We start from the raw sequence: 17,975 nt of genomic DNA, 5'->3' as shown, positions 1-17,975 counted from the left end.
CATTAAACTTAAAATACTAAGCTGCAAACAATTAGTGCTGTCATTTTGAGTTTAAATATACATTGTAGCTAAAGGTACATGACAAAGCCTTTTGAGAGAATACAGATATTTCAATATGTATATCTATCAAACTTGAAGGCATACATCAATATTAAACTAGCATCATTTATAGTTACTGTTTAATTAAGGTTTTGTTAGTATTTTCACTAAAGATTAATAAATAGCTGAAAAAACTCAGGTATAGTGTCATTTTAACTGTAGGTATACAGCCAATTACAGTATCTTGTGAGCTATCAAAAGTCAATCTGAATAGAAAGGTATACAGCCAATTGCAGTATCTTGTGAGCTATCAAAAGTCAATTCAAATAGAAAGGTATACAGCCAATTGCAGTATCTTGTGAGCTATCAAAAGTCAATCCAAATAGAAAGGTATACAGCCAATTACAGTATCTTGTGAGCTATCAAAAGTCAATCCAAATAGAAAGGTATACAGCCAATTACAGTATCGTGTGAGCTATCAAAAGTCAATCCAAATAGAAAGGTATACAGCCAATTACAGTATTGTGTGAGCTATCAAAAGTCAATCCAAATAGAAAGGTATACAGCCAATTACAGTATTGTGTGAGCTATCAAAAGTCAATCCAAATAGAAAGGTATAAAGCCAATTACAGTATTGTGTGAGCTATCAAAAGTCAATCCAAATAGAAAGGTATACAGCCAATTACAGTATTGTGTGAGCTATCAAAAGTCAATCCAAATAGAAAGGTATACAGCCAATTACAGTATTGTGTGAGCTATCAAAAGTCAATCTGAATAGAAAGGTATACAGCCAATTACAGTATCATGTGAGCTATCAAAAGTCAATCCAAATAGAAAGGTATACAGCCAATAACAGTATCGTGTGAGCTATCAAAAGTCAATCCAAATAGAAAGGTATACAGCCAATTACAGTATCGTGTGAGCTATCAAAAGTCAATCTGAATAGAAAGGTATACAGCCAATTACAGTATCGTGTGAGCTATCAAAAGTCAATCTGAATAGAAAGGTATACAGCCAATTGCAGTATCGTGTGAGCTATCAGCACTCAATCCAAATAGAAAGGTATACAGCCAATTACAGTATCGTGTGAGCTATCAAAAGTCAATCTTAATAGAAAGGTATACAGCCAAATGCTGTATTATGTGAGCTATCAAAAGTCAATCCAAATAGAAAGGTATACAGCCAATTGCAGTATTATATGAGCTATCAGAACTCAATCCAAATAGAAAGGTATACAGCCAATTGCAGTATTATGTGAGCTATCAAAAGTCAATCCAAATAGAAAGGTATACAGCCAATTGCAGTATTATGTGAGCTATCAGAACTCAATCAAAATAGAAAGGTATACAGCCAATTACAGTATTATGTGAGCTATTAAAAGTCAATCCAAATAGAAAGGTATACAGCCAATTACAGTATTATGTGAGCTATCAGAACTCAATCTGAATAGAAAGGTATACAGCCAATTGCAGTATTATGTGAGCTATCAGAACTCAATCCAAATAGAAAGGTATACAGCCAATTGCAGTATTATGTGAGCTATCAGAACTCAATCAAAATAGAAAGGTATACAGCCAATTACAGTATTATGTGAGCTATTAAAAGTCAATCTGAATAGAAAGGTATACAGCCAATTACAGTATTATGTGAGCTATCAGAACTCAATCGAAATAGAAAGGTATACAGCCAATTACAGTATTATGTGAGCAATCAAAAGTCAATCCAAATAGAAAGTTATACAGCCAATTACATTATTATGTGAGCTATCAGAACTCAATCCGAATAGAAAGGTATACAGCCAATTGCAGTATTATGTGAGCTATCAGAACTCAATCCAAATAGAAAGGTATACAGCCAATTACAGTATTATGTGAGCTATCAGAACTCAATCCAAATAGAAAGGTATACAGCCAATTACAGTATTGTGTGAGCTATCAAAAGTCAATCCAAATAGAAAGGTATACAGCCAATAACAGTATTGTGTGAGCTATCAAAAGTCAATCTGAATAGAAAGGTATACAGCCAATTACAGTATCGTGTGAGCTATCAAAAGTCAATCTGAATAGAAAGGTATACAGCCAATTGCAGTATCGTGTGAGCTATCAGAACTCAATCCAAATAGAAAGGTATACAGCCAATTACAGTATTGTGTGAGCTATCAAAAGTCAATCCAAATAGAAAGGTATACAGCCAATTACAGTATTGTGTGAGCTATCAAAAGTCAATCTGAATAGAAAGGTATACAGCCAATTACAGTATCGTGTGAGCTATCAAAAGTCAATCTGAATAGAAAGGTATACAGCCAATAACAGTATCGTGTGAGCTATCAAAAGTCAATCCAAATAGAAAGGTATACAGCCAATTACAGTATCGTGTGAGCTATCAAAAGTCAATCTGAATAGAAAGGTATACAGCCAATTACAGTATCGTGTGAGCTATCAAAAGTCAATCTGAATAGAAAGGTATACAGCCAATTGCAGTATCGTGTGAGCTATCAGAACTCAATCCAAATAGAAAGGTATACAGCCAATTACAGTATCGTGTGAGCTATCAAAAGTCAATCTTAATAGAAAGGTATACAGCCAAATGCTGTATTATGTGAGCTATCAAAAGTCAATCCAAATAGAAAGGTATACAGCCAATTGCAGTATTATATGAGCTATCAGAACTCAATCCAAATAGAAAGGTATACAGCCAATTGCAGTATTATGTGAGCTATCAAAAGTCAATCCAAATAGAAAGGTATACAGCCAATTGCAGTATTATGTGAGCTATCAGAACTCAATCAAAATAGAAAGGTATACAGCCAATTACAGTATTATGTGAGCTATTAAAAGTCAATCCAAATAGAAAGGTATACAGCCAATTACAGTATTATGTGAGCTATCAGAACTCAATCTGAATAGAAAGGTATACAGCCAATTGCAGTATTATGTGAGCTATCAGAACTCAATCTGAATAGAAAGGTATACAGCCAATTGCAGTATTATGTGAGCTATCAGAACTCAATCCAAATAGAAAGGTATACAGCCAATTACAGTATTATGTGAGCTATCAGAACTCAATCGAAATAGAAAGGTATACAGCCAATTACAGTATTATGTGAGCTATCAAAAGTCAATCCAAATAGAAAGTTATACAGCCAATTACATTATTATGTGAGCTATCAGAACTCAATCCGAATAGAAAGGTATACAGCCAATTGCAGTATTATGTGAGCTATCAGAACTCAATCCAAATAGAAAGGTATACAGCCAATTACAGTATTATGTGAGCTATCAGAACTCAATCCAAATAGAAAGGTATACAGCCAATTACAGTATTATGTGAGCTATCAGAACTCAATCCAAATAGAAAGGTATACAGCCAATTACAGTATTATGTGAGCTATCAAAAGTCAATCCAAATAGAAAGGTATACAGCCAATTACAGTATTATGTGCTATCAAAAGTCAATCCAAATAGAAAGTCTTTGATCAACCTTACCATTGCACTGCAGTCTATAGGGATGTTCTCATTTAGGATTTGTTGAAAACATTGACAACAATAGTGGACATCAGGTAACCTTCAGTTCCATCTTACTCTAATTAACATTATTCAATCTTTGTTAATCAACAACTCACAATAGCTATTATAATAGTGATATCATTGCTATGCCATAATATATATCACCACATTACCACATTACGACATTATGGATTATCACAAAACTACATAACATTTGGTTGTGTGATATTACACTACCTTATGCAGTTTCTCTCTCTTCAATGTGGATGGTGTTTTAGGTCTGGCAAAGCTCATCATGTGGCAGAAGTTAATCAAACAGTTTGCACAATTGCACACATCATAGATGTTTGCAGAACTGGCCTCTACATGTTTCTACTCTCATTTAGCTATTCATTTTATCTGACCCCTTTGCTTCAACTAAACATCTAACTTTTGCTGGGTGCACAAAGTTATTTTTGACTGTATTAAAATTCATCACAAATATGGTATAAACAATTTGCATCTAACAATACAAAACGAATTGAGTATATAAATATTGATATGACAGTCGTGCCATTTCAAGGACCAACATCTTAAATGAAATTCATTTGATCAGAATGTATTTATACTGCAATACATAATTCATTGTTGTCAGGTGTTTCAACAACTATTACAAATTTCCATGTGATCCTTTGAATAAAAATAATTCCTCATATAAACTGAAAGAGTTACATATTTTTTATCATTCTATATTTCTTTCAAGAAAGGAATTATCCTTGCTTTTTCTCTATATATTTTAATTGAGGAAATAGCTTTTAAAACAGTCTCCAAATACAAATATACCACACTTTGCATAAATTATAGTTATGATGACCTTTAGCCTGGGATATCCCACTATTTCTATAGGGGTTTGTCTGTCAGAGACTTTACTTTCAGATGCTATTACTTGATAGTGTCATTATTGGAGATAATATAAATAAAATAGTGCCAATGGCATTGCAGCACAACTGTACAGTTTTATCCACCTGCTGATCCACACTATGTATACATGTACATGTAGGTGTTTATTTGCTGAATGTTTATCCAGTTGCCTGTCAAGCCCTGTTGTTACCTTTACCATACACGCCATCATTTGGCTGTTGCTATGGGCATGGTCTTGTGATAGGCACATTTGCATACACTATTGGAATGTTTATGTAGTTGTCTATTAATCCCTGTTGTTATCTTTGCAATATATGTGACAATTTGGCAGTTGCTATGGGCATGGTCTTGTTGATAGGCATATTTGCATAAAGTTTTGGAATGTTTATTTAGTTGTCTATAATCCCTGTTGTTATCTATGCAATATATGCAATCATTTGGCTGTTGCTATGGGTGTGGTCTTGTTGTTAGGCACAATTCCATACATTTTTGGAATGTTTATTCAGTTGTCTATTAATCCATGTTATCTTTGCAAGGTATGTGATTGTTAAGCTGTTGCTATAGGCACGGTCTTGTTGCTAGGCATATTTACATACATTTTTGGAATGTTTATTCAGTTGTCTATTAATCTTTGCAATATATATGTGACCATTTGACTGTTGACATGGGCGTGGTCATGTTGCTAGGGCCAATTGTGTCAAAATGTTTTGAACAAAATCTGTAGAATATCACTTCTAGAAACATCTCACCAAATTTCAGTCTCACCACAATAATCAATTTTGTGATGCCTGTGATGCAATCATTTTGCTTTGAAGAATTTCCCAACTAGACACCAAAAGTAATGTCCCCACCAAATACCAAGGTTTCTGAGTTGTGGATGTAGTCATGTTGCTAGACATATTTGCATACATTTCTTGAATTAAAGACTTATGACCAAGAAGACACATTTTTAGACTTAATTTGCATATCACTGATGGGATCATCATGTCATAAACAATTCTTAATATAAACACAATGAAGAATGTTCCAACCAAATTTCAGCCCAATCTGCTCAATGGTTTTGGAATTAAAGATTTTTGACCAAAAAGACACATTTTAGACCTAATTTGCATATCGCTGATGAGATCATCATATCATGAACACTTCTCGATCTAAACACCCCTAAGAATGTTCCCACCAAATTTCACGGCAATCTACCCAATAATCTAAGTTTTTTATACCAAAAATCACATTTTTGACCATAAATGCATATCTCTGATACGATCATTTTCACTTGAACAATTTCTGAACTAAACTCCAAAAGTAATGTACCAAGGCAATCGATTGAAGTCATCCACACACACACAAATACATACATACATACAGACAGAGAGATACACAGACAGACAGACAGGTACCCAGACACCACATCATGCATGTATAGCACTTGGACTTCGTTAGTTCAGTTGTGTAACTAGAGAATGAAATCAACATCACTACAAAAATTCAAATTATTCTTCCCAGTGCTTTTTGACTTTAAGTTTCTTTAAGTTTAAGTCAACCACAGATAGGCAGACAGAGAGATATATAGATGGACAAGAATCTTTATCATGTCTGTAACAGTACCAACAAGCAGGCTACAACTAATATTAACAGTACCAACCAGCAGACTACAGCTGACATTAACAGTATCAACCAGACTACACCAGACATTAACAGTACCAACCAGACTACAGCTCACATTAACAGTACCAACCAGAGTACAGCTCACATTAACAGTATCAACCAGACTACAGCGCACATTAACAGTACCAACCAGACTACAGCTCACATTAACAGTACCAACCAGACTACAGCTCACATTAACAGTACCAACCAGACTACAGCTCACATTAACAGTACCAACCAGACTACAGCTCACAATAACAGTATCAACCAGACTACAGCTCACATTAACAGTACCAACCAGACTACAGCTCACATTAACAGTACCAACCAGACTACAGCTCACATTAACAGTACCAACCAGACTACAGCTCACATTAACAGTATCAACCAGACTACAGCTCACATTAACAGTACCAACCAGAGTACAGCTCACATTAACAGTACCAACCAGACTACAGCTGATATTAACAGTACCAACCAGACTACGGCTCACATTAACAGTACCAACCAGAGTACAGCTGACATTAACAGTACCAACCAGACTACGGCTCACATTAACAGTACCAACCAGAGTACAGCTCACATTAACAGTACCAACCAGACTACAGCTCACATTAACAGTACCAACCAGACTACAGCTCACATTAAAAGTGCAAACCAGACTGAAGCTGATATTCACTGTACTAACCAGCAGACTACAGCTGACATTAACAGTACCAACCAGACCACAGCTGTAATTAACAGTACCAACCAGAGTACAGCTAACATTAACAGAACCAACCAGACTACAGCTGATATTAACAGTCCCAACCACAGTACAGCTGACATTAAAAGTGCCAACAAGACTACAGCTCACATTAACAGTACAAACTAGACTACAGCTCACATTAACAACACCAATCAGACTACAGCTGACATTAACAGTACCAACCAGAGTACAGCTCACATTAACAGTACCAACCAGACTACAGCTAACATTAACAGTACCAACCAGACTACGGCTAACATTAACAGTACCAACCAGACTACAGCTGTAATTAACAGTACCAACCAGACTACAGCTGTAATTAACAGTACCAACCAGAGTACAGCTGACATTAACAGTATCAACCAGACTACAGCTGATATTAACAGTACCAACCAGACTACAGCTCACATTTACAGTACCAACCAGACTACAGCTCACATTAACAGTACCAACCAGACTACAGCTGATATTAACAGTACCAACCAGACTACAGCTAACATTAACAGTACCAACCAGAGTACAGCTAACATTAACAGTACCAACCAGACTACAGCTAACATTAACAGTACCAACCAGACTACAGCTAACATTAACAGTACCAACCAGACTACAGCTGATATTAACAGTACCAACCAGACTACAGCTGTAATTAACAGTACCAACCAGACTACAGCTGTAAATAACAGTACCAACCAGACTACAGCTGTAATTAATAGTACCAACCAGACTACAGCTCACATTAACAGTGCCAACTAGACTACAGCTGTAATTGACAGTACCAACAAGACTACAGCTGTAATTAACAGTACCAACCAGAGTACAGCTCACATTAACAGTACCAACCAGACTAGTCACATTAACAGTACCAACCAGAGTACAGCTCACATTAACAGTACCAACCAGAGTACAGCTCACATTAACAGTATCAACCAGAGTACAGCTCACATTAACAGTACCAACCAGACTACAGCTAACATTAACAGTACCAACCAGACTACAGCTCACATTAACAGTACCAACCAGACTACAGCTCACATTAACAGTACCAACCAGTCTACAGCTCACATTAAAAGTGCCAACAAGACTACAGCAGACATTAACAGTATCAACCAGACTACAGCTGTAATTAACAGTACCAACCAGAGTACAGCTCACATTAACAGTACCAACCAGACTACAGCTCACATTAACAGTACCAACCAGAATACAGCTCACATTTACAGTACCAACAAGACTACAGCTCACATTTACAGTACCAACCAGACTACAGCTGTAATTAACAGTACCAACCAGAGTACAGCTCACATTAACAGTACCAACCAGACTGCAGCTCACATTAACAGTACCAACCAGAATACAGCTCACATTTACAGTACCAACCAGAGTACAGCTCACATTTACAGTACCAACCAGACTACAGCTGATATTAACAGTACCAACCAGACTACAGCTCACATTTACAGTACCAACCAGACTACAGCTCACATTTACAGTGCCAACCAGACTACAGCTGTAATTAACAGTACCAACCAGACTACAGCTCACATTAACAGTACCAACTAGACTACAGCTGACATTAACAGTACCAACCAGACTACAGCTCACATTAACAGTACCAACTAGACTACAGCTGACATTAACAGTACCAACCAGACTACAGCTGTAATTAACAGTACCAACCAGAGTACAGCTAACATTAACAGAACCAACCAGACTACAGCTGATATTAACAGTCCCAACCACAGTACAGCTGACATTAAAAGTGCCAACAAGACTACAGCTCACATTAACAGTACAAACTAGACTACAGCTCACATTAACAACACCAATCAGACTACAGCTGACATTAACAGTACCAACCAGAGTACAGCTCACATTAACAGTACCAACCAGACTACAGCTAACATTAACAGTACCAACCAGACTACGGCTAACATTAACAGTACCAACCAGACTACAGCTGTAATTAACAGTACCAACCAGACTACAGCTGCAATTAACAGTACCAACCAGAGTACAGCTGACATTAACAGTATCAACCAGACTACAGCTGATATTAACAGTACCAACCAGACTACAGCTCACATTTACAGTACCAACCAGACTACAGCTCACATTAACAGTACCAACCAGACTACAGCTGATATTAACAGTACCAACCAGACTACAGCTAACATTAACAGTACCAACCAGAGTACAGCTAACATTAACAGTACCAACCAGACTACAGCTAACATTAACAGTACCAACCAGACTACAGCTAACATTAACAGTACCAACCAGACTACAGCTGATATTAACAGTACCAACCAGACTACAGCTGTAATTAACAGTACCAACCAGACTACAGCTGTAAATAACAGTACCAACCAGACTACAGCTGTAATTAATAGTACCAACCAGACTACAGCTCACATTAACAGTGCCAACTAGACTACAGCTGTAATTGACAGTACCAACAAGACTACAGCTGTAATTAACAGTACCAACCAGACTACAGCTCACATTAACAGTACAAACTAGACTACAGCTAACATTAACAGTACCAACCAGACTACAGCTCACATTAACAGTACCAACCAGACTACAGCTCACATTAACAGTACCAACCAGTCTACAGCTCACATTAAAAGTGCCAACAAGACTACAGCAGACATTAACAGTATCAACCAGACTACAGCTGTAATTAACAGTACCAACCAGAGTACAGCTCACATTAACAGTACCAACCAGACTACAGCTCACATTAACAGTACCAACCAGAATACAGCTCACATTTACAGTACCAACAAGACTACAGCTCACATTTACAGTACCAACCAGACTACAGCTGTAATTAACAGTACCAACCAGAGTACAGCTCACATTAACAGTACCAACCAGACTGCAGCTCACATTAACAGTACCAACCAGAATACAGCTCACATTTACAGTACCAACCAGAGTACAGCTCACATTTACAGTACCAACCAGACTACAGCTGATATTAACAGTACCAACCAGACTACAGCTCACATTTACAGTACCAACCAGACTACAGCTCACATTTACAGTGCCAACCAGACTACAGCTGTAATTAACAGTACCAACCAGACTACAGCTCACATTAACAGTACCAACTAGACTACAGCTGACATTAACAGTACCAACCAGAGTACAGCTCACATTAAAAGTACCAACCAGAGTACAGCTCACATTTACAGTACCAACCAGACTACAACTCACATTAACAGTCCCAACCAGACTACAGCTCACATTAACAGTACCAACTAGACTACAGCTGACATTAACAGTACCAACCAGAGTACAGCTCACATTAAAAGTACCAACCAGAGTACAGCTCATCACATTTACAGTACCAACCAGAGTACAGCTCACATTTACAGTACCAACCAGACTACAACTCACATTAACAGTACCAACCAGACTACAGCTCACATTAACAGTACCAACCAGACTACAACTCACATTAACAGTCCCAACCAGACTACAGCTCACATTAACAGTCCCAACCAGAGTACAGCTCACATTAACAGTCCCAACCAGACTACAGCTCACATTAACAGTCCCAACCAGAGTACAGCTCACATTAACAGTCCCAACCACACTACAACTCACATTAACAGTCCCAACCAGACTACAGCTCACATTAACAGTCCCAACCAGAGTACAGCTCACATTAACAGTCCCAACCAGACTACAGCTCACATTAACAGTACCAACCAGAGTACAGCAGACATTAACAGTACCAACCAGACTACAGCTGATATTCACTGTACCAACCACCAGACTACAGCTGCAATTAACAGTACCAACCAGACTACAGCTGTAATTAACAGTACCAACCAGACTACAGCTGTAATTAACAGTACCAACAAGACTACAGCTGTAATTAACAGTACCAACCAGAGTACAGCAGACATTAACAGTACCAACCAGACTACAGCTGATATTCACTGTACCAACCACCAGACTACAGCTGTAATTAACAGTACCAACCAGACTACAGCTGTAATTAACAGTACCAACCAGAGTACAGCAGACATTAACAGTACCAACTAGACTATAGCTGATATTCACTGTACCAACCACCAGACTACAGCTGTAATTAACAGTACCAACCAGACTACAGCTGTAATTAACAGTACCAACCAGACTACAGCTGTAATTAACAGTACCAACCAGACTACAGCTCACATTAACAGTGCCAACTAGACTACAGCTGTAATTAACAGTACCAACAAGACTACAGCTGTAATTAACAGTACCAACCAGAGTACAGCTCACATTAACAGTACCAACCAGACTACAGCTGTAATTAACAGTACCAACCAGAGTACAGCTCACATTAACAGTACCAACCAGAGTAAAGCTCACATTTACAGTACCAACCAGAGTAAAGCTCACATTTACAGTACCAACCAGAGTACAGCTGTAATTAACAGTACAAGACTACAGCTCACATTAACAGTACCGACCAGAGTTCAGCTCACATTAACAGTACTAACTAGAGTACAGCTGTAATTAACAGTACAAGACTACAGCTCACATTAACAGTACCAACTAGACTACAGCTCACATTAACAGTACCAACCAGAGTACAGCTCACATTAACAGTACTAACTAGAGTACAGCTTACATTAACAGTACCAACCAGACTACGGCTCACATTAACAGTACCAACCAGACTACAGCTCACATTAACAGTACCAACCAGAGTACAGCTCACATTTACAGTACCAACCAGACTACAGCTGTAATTAACAGTACCAACCAGAGTACAGCTCACATTAACAGTACCAACTAGACTACAGCTGTAATTAACAGTACCAACAAGACTACAGCTGACATTAACAGTACCAACTAGACTACAGCTCACATTAACAGTACCAACCAGAGTACAGCTCACATTAACAGTACCAACCAGAGTACTTTAGCGACACAATATTGACAAATTTAATGAAGGTTGGACCAAATCACTAGTATTGAGGAACCTGAAATTCTGATGAAATATTTGCAATAGCAAAGTGTGACTACTGTGCAAATAAATATCTATTGTTATTCAGTATATATACACTTGGAAACAATTGCCAAAAATCCACTTACCTTGTCCTTTTCAAGTGCTTCTAATTTCTGCTTTATCTCCCCAACGGACATATCCTGCAAAAAGTCAGAGAAATCCATGAGTTGCTTTCATTCTTCTTTGCAATGATGAGTGCATATATGGCTAGCACCAATTATACCATGCCAAGTATCAGGTATCAGTATCATGCAAACATCATGTAAATAGGACACAGCTACTCAGGTTAACACAGGGACACAGAAAACACAGAAAAACATTGGACAAGTTCCAAGGCAATACACATAATGTAATAGGTATATGCAGATATGGAAGTAATACCCAAATTTTAGTGTTGAAACCAAACAAGAGCACTGTACAAGTACAGGTGGCCAATGGTTGTAAAAACAAGACACCCTTCACAACTGTGTTGTCAGAGGAACAACTGAGGCATTTATTCCAGAGGTTTAAACCATACACAATATTGTCTATGTTTAACAGAGCACTTACGTGCTTACTCAGCGGAGATATAGAGAAGTGAATGGTTTGTGTATGCAGGTAACCAACACATAAGTGGTTCAAGTTTGTAAATATTCTTGATCATAAATAATTCAGTTCTACTTGTTGACCTATATTTGAATACATCAATCCAAGATTAATGCATGGAACATATGACATTTGATAGGATCACAACCGAAATAGGTAGGCCCATGTGTCCACTCACACTTTCTGACAACTCATCCAAGACACCCACCCATCTTCACTTGTATAGGAATTCATTTTCTTATGCTGAGATTTAAACAAATTTCTGAGTGGAATCAGATGACATAGGTTTGCTCTGTGAGTTCTGTTACATCTATGATTATACCATATGTATATTATTATATAAATTATGTAACACTATCTTTATATATGGTATATACACTGTACTGTCAGGGAAGTAATGTATAAATTAACAAATCATTGAGAATGACATAGTCCCCGCTATCATTGGGTTTTAAGGAATTATCACTACTCTGATCACGCAACAACACTTGTGAACCTAAATCAAACAGACTTAGATATGTTGTGTCTGCATGGAACATGCCTACAACAATAAAGGATGGCTCGGGTATGGGGTATCGTATTACGACGAAAATGGATATGCACATGTATGTCATAGAACACTGTCCTAATACCAACTTTGAATGAGATCTGTTCAAGCATGTCTGAGTTATGGCTTTGGACATGGAAAATTCACAAACAAAATGGCTGCCAGGCAGCCATATTGGATCGTATCACGATGAAAATGGATATGCACATGTATGTTATAGAACACTGTCCTAATACCAACTTTGAATGAGATCTATTTAAGCATGTCTGAGTTATGGCTTTGGACATGGAAAATTCACAAACAAAATGGCTGCTAGGCGGCCATATTGGATCGTGTCATGACAACAATGAATATGCACATATATGTCATAGAACACTGTCCTAATACCAACTTTGAATGAGATCTGTTCAAGTATGTATAAGTTATGGCTTTAGACAGGGAAAATTTGCAAACAAAATGGCTGCTAGGCGGCCATATTGGATAATATCATGAAACAAATTGATGTCCATATGCATGCCATTGTATGTTGCCCCTGTACCAAGTTTGAAAAAAATCGGTCCAAGCATCTCCAAGAAACGGCTGTGGACGGACAGAAGGACGGACAGACAGAACCCAATCCATAAGTCCCTGTCCCGGACTTCGTCCGGCAGGGACTAATTAAGACTGTAGAGGTCACAGGAAAATGTTTGAATTTAGGTTATATTATTTTAAGTTTTCTATGAAAAGGGTAAATCTATTACACAATTATGGGGATACAAAAAATGACATCTTTATATGCCTTACCTTGAGATAACATCAGTATTTTGATATGTGATTTACACAACTCACTATTTTTGAAAATCTAGCTTATGAGACACATACATGTAAGAGTACTATACCAACTACAGTGAAATGCTCCTTCTATACATGGTATGTGCCTTAGAAATAAGTCTTTCACTTTTGATGTTAATTAAATAACAACACATGTTCTCGGTTAAAATAAGAAAATACTGTTACATCAACATATTTTGACAAAATGTTTTCTATGATCATGATATTGAATGTAATTGAATTGAGTTCCACTTTATTCCATTAGAAAGTGAACAAAAAATATGGCCTTTGAAAGTAATTGAAATCACAGTACATGCAGGGAGTTGATTTCAGAATGTCTACAACTTACACACTGAGTAATTCAGATGAAGGGTCATTGTGCAATCTTTTTGAATAGAGAACAAAATTATCCTAAAATGCATCCTTATTAGAGTTAAAATGTCAACATAACACATACAATATGCTAGTTCTACGGGAAAAATTAAGGTTGAAAATAAGACGTGAACCCCAACTTTCTTTGATGATTTCAAAAGGAAAAGAACAGTCAAGCTTTTGTCACATAGTTTTGTGCATATTTGATTTTCAAATAAAGTGGTAAATTTCTTCTGGTTTGCCAAATTGAAAGAATATATGTCAACACAGGAGTATTACGACACGTATGTAATAGTAAATTGACTAAGACAGGACATCTTACAGAGGTCTTTAGATACCTGTCTTACACCAATCCACAGAATACTGTTTCCATCATTCCCAGCTCCTTCCTGCTCCATTATAACTCGACTGGTGTTGTGTCACTAATCAGAAGTAGCTGCTACTGTTAATAATGTGTGTCCTCTTCTGTCAAAAGTTACACACTTGGCATTTGACTGACAACAAAAATGATTGTTGTTTTAAAATCCTCTCTCTTATAATTGTGTTTTTGCCATTTAAGCTGCACATGTGCAAGTAATGAGCAATTAGCATTCAATATTCTAGTGGAAAGTTAAGGAAATTTATAAAAAGCCCATAATAATGGCAAATTTATGTAAATTTTGGGACTTTACAAAAGATTGCTTTATCAGCTATGGAATACATAAATTGGTTCATAGTGTGGAATAATGTTTTATTACTATGGGTAGTACTATAAACACTGTCATATGGAATACATAAAAAATAGCAAAATGGCGTAGCAGTTTTAAAAATGTTTACCCACATGGTGATCCAGGCTACATGTAGGTATAGGTGTTCACTTGCTGAAAGACTATTCAGTTGCCTATCCAACCCTGTTATCTTTGCAATATATGTGATCAGTTGTTATTTTGATACTGGCTATGAAGCTATCAATAATTCTAGTACGGGGTGTGATATCTGTTATTTCGATACTGGCTATGAAGCTATCAATAATTCTAGTACGGGGTGTGATATCTGTTATTTTGATACTGGCTATGAAGCTATCAATAATTCTAGTACGGGGTGTGATATCTGTTATTTCGATACTGGCTATGAAGCTATCAATAATTCTAGTACGGGGTGTGATATCTGTTATTTCGATACTGGCTATGAAGCCATCAATAATTCTAGTACGGGGTGTGATATCTGTTATTTTGATACTGGCTATGAAGCTATCAATAATTCTAGTACAGGGTGTGATATCTGTTATTTCGATACTGGCTATGAAGCTATCAATAATTCTAGTACGGGGGTGATATCTGTTATTTTGATACTGGCTATGAAGCTATCAATAATTCTAGTACGGGGTGTGATATCTGTTATTTTGATACTGGCTATGAAGCTATCAATAATTCTAGTACGGGGTACTGGCTATGAAGCTATCAATAATTCTAGTACGGGGTGTAATATCTGTTATTTCGATACTGGCTATGAAGCTATCAATAATTCTAGTACGGGGTGTGATATCTGTTATTTCGATACTGGCTATGAAGCTATCAATAATTCTAGTACGGGGTGTGATATCTGTTATTTCGATACTGGCTATGAAGTTATCAATAATTCTAGTACGGGGTGTGATATCTGTTATTTCGATACTGGCTATGAAGCTATCAATAACTCTAGTACGGGGTGTGATATCTGTTATTTTGATACTGGCTATGAAGCTATCAATAATTCTAGTACGGGGTGTGATATCTGTTATTTCGATACTGGCTATGAAGCTATCAATAATTCTAGTACGGGGTGTGATATCTGTTATTTTGATACTGGCTATGAAGCTATCAATAATTCTAGTACGGGGTGTGATATCTGTTATTTTGATACTGGCTATGAAGCTATCAATAATTCTAGTACGGGGTGTAATATCTGTTATTTCGATACTGGCTATGAAGCTATCAATAATGCTAGTACGGGGTGTGATATCTGTTATTTCGATACTGGCTATGAAGCTATCAATAATTCTAGTACGGGGTGTGATATCTGTTATTTCGATACTGGCTATGAAGTTATCAATAATTCTAGTACAAGGTGTGATATCTGTTATTTTGATACTGGCTATGAAGCTATCAATAATTCTAGTACGGGGTGTGATATCTGTTATTTCGATACTGGCTATGAAGCTATCAATAACTCTAGTACGGGGTGTGATATCTGTTATTTCGATACTGGCTATGAAGCTATCAATAACTCTAGTACGGGGTGTTATATCTGTTATTTCGATACTGGCTATGAAGCTATCAATAACTCTAGTACGGGGTGTGATATCTGTTATTTTGATACTGGCTATGAAACTATCAATAACTCTAGTACGGGGTGTTATATCTGTTATTTCGATACTGGCTATGAAGCTATCAATAACTCTAGTACGGGGTGTTATATCTGTTATTTCGATACTGGCTATGAAGCTATCAATAACTCTAGTACGGGGTGTGATATCTGTTATTTCGATACTGGCTATGAAGCTATCAATAATTCTAGTACGGGGTGTGATATCTGTTATTTTGATACTGGCTATGAAGCTATCAATAATTCTAGTACGGGTGTGATATCTGTTATTTTGATACTGGCTATGAAGCTATCAATAATTCTAGTACGGGGTGTAATATCTATAATATCTGTTATTTCGATACTGGCTATGAAGCTATCAATAACTCTAGTACGGGTGTGATATCTGTTATTTCGATATTGGCTATGAAGCTATCAATAATTCTAGTACGGGGTGTGATATCTGTTATTTTGATACTGGCTATGAAGCTATAAATAATTCTAGTAAGGGGTGTGATATCTGTTATTTTGATACTGGCTATGAAGCTATCAATAATTCTAGTACGGGGTGTGATATCTGTTATTTTGATACTGGCTATGAAGCTATCAATAATTCTAGTACGGGGTGTGATATCTGTTATTTTGATACTGGCTATGAAGCTATCAATAATTCTAGTACGGGGTGTGATATCTGTTATTTTGATACTGGCTATGAAGCTATCAATAATTCTAGTACGGGGTGTGATATCTCTTATTTTGATACTGGCTATGAAGCTATCAATAATTCTAGTACGGGGTGTGATATCTGTTATTTTGATACTGGCTATGAAGCTATCAATAATTCTAGTACGGGGTGTGATATCTGTTATTTCGATACTGGCCATGAAGCTATCAATAATTCTAGTACGGGTGTGATATCTGTTATTTCGATACTGGCTATGATGTTATCAATAATTCTAGTATGGGGTGTGATATCTGTTATTTCGATACTGGCTATGAAGCTATCAATAATTCTAGTACGGGGTATTGGCTATGAAGTTACCAATAATTCTAGTACGAGGTGTAATATCTGTTATTTCGATACTGGCTATGAAACTATCAATAATTCTAGTACGGGGTGTAATATATGTTATTTCGATACTGGCTATGAAGCTATAATATCAATAATTCTACTACAGGTTGTGATATCTGTTATTTCGATACTGGCTATGAAGCTATCAATAATTCTAGTACGGGTTGTGATATGTTATTTTGATACTGGCTATGAAGTTATCAATAATTCTAGTACGGGGTGTGATATCTGTTATTTTGATACTGGCTATGAAGCTATCAATAATTCTAGTACGGGTTGTGATATCTGTTATTTTGATACTGGCTATGAAGCTATCAATAATTCTAGTACAGGATGTGATATCTGTTATTTTGGTACTGGATATGAAGCTATCAATAATTCTAGTACGGGGTGTGATATCTGTTATT

General features: G+C 36.8%; 1 protein-coding gene across 8 annotated transcripts in view; it reads right to left on the bottom strand.

Annotated features, from left to right (window-relative positions):
- LOC144446976 (uncharacterized) overlaps positions 1-17,975 on the bottom strand; it is a 334,721-nt gene that overhangs the window by 162,956 nt on the left and 153,790 nt on the right. For 7 of the 8 annotated variants that reach the window (XM_078136846.1, XM_078136848.1, XM_078136850.1 and 4 more), the window contains one exon: positions 11,947-12,000. In XM_078136846.1, the coding sequence (XP_077992972.1) occupies positions 11,947-12,000 (54 nt within the window). Of the gene's footprint in view, positions 1-3,782; positions 3,808-11,946; positions 12,001-17,975 lie in introns of those variants that run through there. The other variant, XM_078136854.1, reaches the window with a different exon arrangement.

This window comes from Glandiceps talaboti, chromosome 15, assembly GCF_964340395.1.
Source record: "Glandiceps talaboti chromosome 15, keGlaTala1.1, whole genome shotgun sequence".
Taxonomy (NCBI): Eukaryota; Metazoa; Hemichordata; class Enteropneusta; family Spengelidae; genus Glandiceps; species Glandiceps talaboti.
The sequence above is the reverse complement of the archived record's forward strand: the minus strand, read 5'-3'. Positions and strand labels throughout refer to the sequence as shown.